Raw genomic sequence first — 8,205 nt, forward strand, 5'->3', positions numbered from 1 at the left:
CGGCTAGGCTTGGCAGCGTGCACAGGCCCGGTCTGGGCCTGTGTATTGGCTGCCAGGCCCAGCCGACTGAGCTCGGCTGAGCTGGAGCCAAACCCAGCCAACCGAATCGGTTGGTACCTCTTTAAAAAAAAAATGTACCTTTATGTGGTCTGGCCATACTGGGCCAGACCTGGACAGCCTTCATGCTGGGTTCACAGGCCAGACTGGCTGGCCTGTCAAGCCATATATGCCACTCGGCTGGGCAAGTGGGTGTTACAAAAACAAAAGATTTTTGTCAACAGGTTTGCAAACCCAGCTGACTGTTAGTCGGCTGGGCGTACGTATTTGGGCTGGCTGGCAGTCCAGCCGAACCCAGTTTCGGCTGGCCTGCCAGATCCCCATGTCCTTGCATAGGCCCAGCCCTTTGTCGGTCGGGCAGGGTGTTCGAATTTTGTTTTATATGAATACCAAATTATTTTCTGTTAAGTATGCGTCATCATTCAGTTTCTTTTTCATGTTTACCATGCTTACATTTTGAAGGTGCAGATGCATGGGTGCGTCATTTGCTAATGGCTTAAGGGTTTAACGTATAATATGCCCTGTCGTGGGTATGATATAGGTTTTGAATGCATGTAATTACAAGTTAATCATGCATAGTACCTCTAACTGTATAACTTGAACAAAATTAAGTTTGATTTGTAAATTCCTAAATTAGTAATCGAGTTCAAGTGGGCTTATTGCGTGCAAAGGAATGTGATACTCATTTGATTGTATCTAGTCGGCCATACTTAGTTTGAATGTGATGTATGGTTGTATTCATGAACATGTGCATACTTGGAAGGATATGTTTTGCATATACATAACTGTATGCATGTTCACAGGTTTAATGAAATTGAATCATGAATGAGAGAGTATGTGATGAATATAAGTATGAGTATGGGATGGAAGCATACACTTACCATGAATGTGTAAAATCATACACGTGCATATGAATATTGTTGGCTCATACACATGGTTAAATTGATATATATGGATACGCATCGGAATGCATATGACTATTATTGTTGCATGCACATTGTTATGTTGGCATACATGAATGTACATTGAAAGCATGTTGGCATTATATTATATGTGGCATAGTGTTATGGTTTTTGGATATGCTGCATCGATGATTGAAATGAATCATCGTGGGCTTGGTGGGCTTTGATCTTGGGTTTGCTTCTTCTTACTTATTTTTAAATGCATCACAAAAATCACATTAAGTCTGTTGCATTGTATTTCATTGTTCTATACTTTTCCACGGGTGGTGGTCCCGTAATTGTTCTCGCAAGGGATTGTGCGAGCTTGTGCCTTTGTTTGCATACTGAATTGTAAACTTAAAAATGGTTTAATAATAAGCAAATAAAGATAAAAGAAAAATATAATATACATTCTGAGATATCACATCGTTAAATAAGACTCTTAGAGTTTCGGTTTTGGAGGACCATGAGGATACAAAAACTCTATGTGTGCTATTGTTACTCCTAATCCAATATTGAGGTTCTTTCTCCTGACCACGGTTTTAGGGAGAGTCTGCCACTTTGTCTGACGGTGGTATGTAGATACAACTGTTGTTTTGGTATACCAAGAAAAGTGTCACTTGTGGATGGGTGATCCCTAGTGTCCCCGACATTAGATGAGTAGTCTAATGTTCTGAAGGCTGTTTCGGTTGAGGGCTAGGTTTGAAACCCAATAATAAAATACAAATTGTATGCTAAGCTACTTTGAGAACCTAACTTAACCTCGAAGATTTTACCCGTTTGGTGTATCCGTGGGCAACGGTAATAAAAAAAGAAGAAACTTAAATTGTTTGCATTTAATAAAGACATGCATATGAAAAGAAAATTTTAATAAGAGGTAATAATTTACTCATACATTGCACTGAAGCCATGCATATTCCTGCTATGCATTAGATCGTGCATGTTTACTTGTTTCCTTAACTGCTAAATGTTGGTGAATACATAATGTTGATCCCTAATACATGTTAAATAATTTTATTGCTTAAGTTGTGATCTCTGTTATTTATTAAATGTTCACTCATGCTTAATAATTGTCTTTATTGCATGAATGCTTAATCGAATTATGAATTTGTTATAATTGTTTACCTCTAAGTTATTGCATGAATTTTTATTTGTATTCGTTATGCTCATTTATTTCATTAGAGGGATTCATACGCAAAATTCTTCAAATTTCTGACACCCTTACTTTTGTATTTTTCGCAGCCGCAGAGGATCAGTGAAGCAACTTGTTTCTGGGAGAGCTACGAGTGCTACACGCTTGCTAGATAACTTCACAGATGAACAGTGTGGCTCTGTTTTTCCTCACTTTTAATTTACATTTAATTATTTATGCACTCTTAATTTTCTTATGCATATTGTCTCGAGACTATCATTAATTATTCAATAAAAGTTTGGTTTGGTATGGATGATAAATGTAAAGTCTCTTGTGGTTGGTTGATTTATCCAATTGAAAGTGAAACTGTAAAGGCTTCGGGTCTCTGAGAATATTTCCGCAATAGTTTAAAAAAAAATCTGCATTTTCAAGGGGTATGAGCTGGGGTCATTACATAAAGCACCAACATTCTTAAAATTACGAGATGCATCTAACGGTATACTTACCTGGTTTTTGCCTCCGAATTTCGCCTGAATTTAACTTGAATTTCGCTCAATTGTCGCTTAATTTTAAAGGTTAAAAAAAATCAAATAATAATTAGCTCAACTAGGTCTTGTCAGTGGGTTCTGGGCCACGCCCAGACCCAACTGAAGACACCTATATTTAAAGGTATTTTTCACGATTTTTATCAATATCATAAAATACTTAGCCAAAATTTCATAGTTTTTGAATTTAAAAACCATGGAAAAACACATGATATTACACCAACTAGTCCACATAGGCACTGATTAAGCCTTTTAGGAGAATGATGCCTAGGTGTCAGCTAGAGCTTTAACTACTTAGATTGTAATATGTTGGCACATAGAAACGCATAAATCATTTAACAATATGCATGTGTTAACTCAATTAGATAAAACAAATCATACATATATTAAACCAAGAAAAAATAAGGAGAAGCACATTACCATTTTGAGCCATTCTTCACATTTGAAATGCTAAACAGATCCAAGGATTGATTCGGAATGTTTGCAAAATCTATAGCGCTTAATTGCTGCCCCAAATAATTTATTGGAAGAAGAATAAATATCCCTATGGCTCCAGCAATTGAAAATAATCTCAAGCTGTCACATGCGTAAACATAACAAAATTAGACAAGCAAATAAAAAGGAGGGAAAGAGGAATAAATATAACAACTTAATAATATGATAGAAATAATAAAAAAATGTATCCACCAAAGCTAATACGATTACCAGTGAGTAAATTAAGAATTAAAAGAGGTGATGTTCCAAAGGAGGCAGAGCATCTCCAACATCAAAGCAGATGGTACATATTTTATATTTATATATGTATGTATATATACATATATCATAAATCCCTCGACATATTTCCAATCACAGACAGTGGTTGAAGAACCAAATGCATTAGCAACCAAAAAGAAGCCATCAACCTCATCTAATTCTGTCGAATGATCACCATGTATTGAGGCTTTATAGGTCAGAAAATACAGATTGATAAACCCTCTTATGTTTTACAGATTTCCACCCATTCTGCTAGCTCACATTCTAAAGTAACATGCATTGTGCCAGCCATTGGCTTACATGAACCACCACCATCCACACTTAGCATATCTAATCATAAAAATTTAAGGTATTTCCAGAGGACAGAGAGATTGAAACGTCATAGGTGTACCAAAGAGACCCATATTTTCTTTGTAAACATTCCACATAATCATCTCTGTCTGAATTAAATTATTTAGCGGAGATGAAATTACTGTGGTTACCCTTTGTTTTTATAGATCTGCTATTTTCTTGTATTTCTAACTCTTGGACTTTCTGATTGTCCACTGTATTTTCCTGCTAGCCTCCTTTTTTTTCTCTGTTAGAAGAAAGAGTAGCCTTCTGTAGGGTAGAAAGGTCAACACGATCTTCAACCCTTTTCAATTACTGCAGTCGGCCTTTTTTATTTTTATTTTTATTTTTTTAGCTCTACAGCTTTATTGTATTTCTACTTGTTTTTATGGCTTATGATAATTTATATCTGGACAACCATAGTGTATTAGGGTCAACATAATCTTCAACCTTCAATTACAATGCTAAGAGATGTTAATGATGTTAGAATATATATATATATATATATATATATATATATTGTAATAGTTAGTGCCCTATAAGGGCATTTTGGTCTTTTCACTTGTAATAATAACTGTTTACTATAAACAATTATTAATTTATTTTTATTTTTTGTTATTTTGTATTTTTTCTAGCCATTGGGGCCCACCCCCATCCCCACACCACCACCATAGAGTAGTTGGGACCCCAATGGTCATAAATATGACCGTTGGGAGCTCCCCAACCACTCTATGTGGGGAGCTCCCAATGGCCTCCCTCTTTGGTTTTGTATATAAATAGGGGATGTGCTTTCCTCTATTATTCAATGCTTTTTCAAAGCATATTATCAATAAAGTGTTTATTCTTTTACTTGTTTGTGTGCCCTTTGTTGGCTCTTTATATTGTCTCATAGTGGACTTTTGTGCTTGTATCATGCCTTGTTTTGTCCACTCTTGGACTTGTATGTGCTTTTGCACATTGTTCTTGTAATTCCATATATTTCATTACAAATGAATGGATATGGAGAATTGTAATTGATGATTCTAAGAAACAATTGATGATTGATTGCACCAAAATGACTTCTAGCAGATACACAAATGATTTGTCACAAAAATCTTAAAGGTAATGCACGAAACACCTTTACAAGATCGCTTATTTTAGATGCAAATGCACAGTTGGAGGAGTACATATCATAAAGCACATTTAGAAGATTAGATATTTTACAGCCAGAACATAGTTCAGTAATTTCTCTCCCAGATCTTATGAATTGACAGCTTTGAAAAGCACATTTGAGTCATGTACATATGATATCATATGTATGGGCTGTAGATATGTACACCTTCAGATACAATGTGTCTGTGTACATAAAAATCCATTCCCTATACAAGCTCCTTGCCACATATGATGGTTATATCATGAAATGTGTCAAAATTGCACATTTTTGACATGTGCACACAGGTAAAGAAATGCAATCATACTTGTTGCAAACATAATCACAGTGTTGACATGCAGCCTGCATTTGATCTTTTCATATAAAACAGACTCAGAGAGGGTTTGAGCATGTTCACTTGAAGGAATAAAGGCTAAAGGACTGAAGTTTTACAAAAGGCTCTATTCATAAGATCAATATATATATATATATATATATATATATATATATATATATATATATATATATATATATTCTCAAATGGCCAAAGTGTATAAATTTTGCCGCAGCTGATGGCAAAAGATAATGCCAGGACAACGCTTACATTTTCTATTTTCGCCTAGGATGTTTGCATCAGCATATAGTTTTATTTTCTTCCAATTTGATACGATAGAAATCATTACCTGAAGATAAATATGCGCATGAAAACCACAGAATCAAGCCCAGCAATTGACAGTAGCTCCTCCTCGGACGGTTGCCATGCCCTCTTTATCCAACCAGCTGAAGGCAACAGCCACTCCAACTGGAACTGACCTCCCTCTTGGACTTTCTTCTCTGCAACGAGACGAGGAACGTAGACATAGGCATTCCATGGCTGCTTCCTCAATATAGAATACAGTGTGTAAAACAGAACACAGAGGCCAAGGTTGATGCCCACAGATGTTAATAGAGCTGTGACGATCATTGCTTCATAAGCAAGCTCGCTTGCTACATGAACTGATTACGTTGCAAAATTCTATGCCTCAATAGGACTTGATACAATTTTCTTTCAAAAAAAATAGCACTTATTCAAGATGCTGCCAACAAAGAGACCTTCCACCCTCATCTATCAAGATATCTGCAGAAAAAGATAAGAGCCCACATAATCATGGTCATCGATGTGTCAGCGCGAGCAACCCTTGGTCTAAACTAACGCACCAATAAAAAACTTTTGGTGGTTTTGAATGTTAGATGCTCAGATTTATTTACCTCAACCGCCACCGAAAAGCAAAGCGATCATTCGTTCGGACCCAGCTGAATTATTGAGCACATCGACAAGTTCTCTACGAAAGAAAATCTTTGCCAAATTTGGTTATTTGTTTCACGAATTTAACGCCCTCCGCAGCTGTTGGATGAGAGAAGTAGGAGCAAAACGAAGAAGCAACAGGATTGCGAGCGTGGGATTGATTGGTAATAGCGTGGATTTGAGATCGGCTGGGGGAAGAGTTTGGAGTATCAGAGAATCAATGGGAGCGCGGAAGACCCCCGCTTGGACTCCGCCCGCGCGTTCTAGAAAAAGAGAGAAAGGGGCCCGGTGGCTATGACGGTGACAACATACGTCGTACCCAACAGTCCTTGGGAGTTTGGACACTGTTGACAGTTCGGTGAGGTAGGTGGGGTCCCTGAGCCTTTCCCTTCCAGCTTTCTAACTCCTAAACGTGCACTCTCACACGCCCCGAAGTAAGGGCTGACAATAGATGGAGGGAAAACGGGCTCCGCCCTACCTCGCCTCCATTTGGACCGAGGATGGAGGACATGAAACGGGGATGAAGGCAGGGGTGGAGGTTAAAATTCATTCGAAGACGAAGATTTGGATTTTGAGACGGGGCAGGGGTGGAGACCTTGTCCCCTACCCCTGTCCACTGCCATCCCTACCCCGGTGTAGTGGGATGGGGTTTTGGCCGCTAGGTAGGCGGTTTAGGTACAAATCTTATGCACGCCATCCTTTGCTAAGCAGGAGCGTGGCATTTCTCTAAGATTAAGGGTAAGGCCACATAGTTTTATGTTGCCAGGTGTACGGCAGAGTAGGCACAGTGAGGACCGCAATTTCACGAGCCGTTTTTCCATGTAAATATAAAAAAACAATCTGCACTCACTCGAATAAAGCCAAGAGAATCGCAGCTTCAGGTTGCTCAGAGCTTGATGCTGTCAAATAGAGTGCAAGGCAAAGAGTGACCGGAACTTTCTTTTTTTTTTCTTTTTTGAGAAAGAATAAATTTATTAATAAAGCAAGCTACAAAGACGAAGAGAATTAGTCTTACATCAAAAAGAGATAAAAAAAAAAGATTACAAAGAGTTCTAGAGGAACTTCTTAACAGTAAAAGGTTCCAGAAGACAGCCCCCCTACCCACGAAAAGTCCTGGTTCGGCCTTGCTGTTTGAGCCGAGTGCAACAAATTGGATTGAATGGCTAGCACAACCCACAACATGACTCCTTAAAAAATCCTGCCATTTCTTTCTTTCCAAATCGGCCCATCGCCTTTTATAGAAAACTTGACAAAATGAGGGCCCAAAACTAGAACCCAGAGGTTTGAGCATGAAAAAACTCTACGCTCAAATTCCCCCATGCTGAAATGAAAATTGATTGAAAGAAGGGACAAGAATAGAACAAGTGCACAACAATCTCCAAGAGTTGCTCACACAAACAATAACGGTTAGGAAACTGAACTCCCCATTTCTGAACATAATCAAGAGTGTTAACATGGCCAGCTAACAAGGTGCATGTTAAGAATAGCACCCGAGGCGAAGGCCCCACGCCCCAAACCGATCCGTTGGGCAGCCAATCCATACATGGTTCGAAGCTTGTAGCATAACAGTAGGCCACTGAGAATTCTCCATTTGAAGTAAGGGACCATTTGAGACGAGTCCCATCATCAGATTGAACTAAGAAAGAGGAGAATACTTGAAAAGATTTGAAAACCACTTTTCACACTGGAGAACCTTTTTTCCAAGAGTAGTGCTCAAGCCAGTCTAGTGGGGGAATCACTCAATTTATGTTTTACGCTTCAAGAAATCCAATGAAGGCATTTCGTCTTTAGCAAAACGCTACCACCACCGGCACAAGAGAGCTAAGTTGAGGATTGAAAGCCTTTTGATGCCTAAACCACCTTTCTCAATAAGAGAAGTTACTCTTTTTCAAATTACTAGCACTTTAGAAGGAACCGAACCTCCCCACAAAAAACTAGAGAATATCTCATTTAGCTTAGATTCACATTTCTTAGACATGTGAAAAATAGCAATGTGATGTAATGTTAAGCCATTCAACACATGGCAAATAAGG

At 38.2% G+C, this 8,205-nt stretch overlaps 1 protein-coding gene across 3 annotated transcripts in view; it reads right to left on the reverse strand.

The window, feature by feature from the left end:
• The window catches only part of LOC149848900 (hyperosmolality-gated Ca2+ permeable channel 2.3-like), a 177,545-nt gene extending 170,762 nt beyond the window's left edge, over positions 1–6,783 (reverse strand). The window contains exons 1-3 of one of the 3 annotated variants that reach the window (XM_089997943.1): positions 6,136–6,783; positions 5,571–6,004; positions 3,096–3,251 (exon numbers count right to left, since the gene is read on the reverse strand). In XM_089997943.1, the coding sequence (XP_089854069.1) occupies positions 3,096–3,251; positions 5,571–5,851 (437 nt within the window). In that variant the 5' untranslated portion in view covers positions 5,852–6,004; positions 6,136–6,783. Of the gene's footprint in view, positions 1–3,095; positions 3,252–5,570; positions 6,005–6,084 lie in introns of all 3 variants that reach the window. The other 2 variants (XM_089997926.1, XM_089997934.1) reach the window with 2 other exon arrangements.
• Between the last annotated feature and the right edge of the window lie 1,422 nt (positions 6,784–8,205).

The sequence above is a fragment of the Nuphar pumila genome, chromosome 1, assembly GCF_984573655.1.
Source record: "Nuphar pumila chromosome 1, dmNupPumi1.hap1.1, whole genome shotgun sequence".
Taxonomy (NCBI): Eukaryota; Viridiplantae; Streptophyta; class Magnoliopsida; order Nymphaeales; family Nymphaeaceae; genus Nuphar; species Nuphar pumila.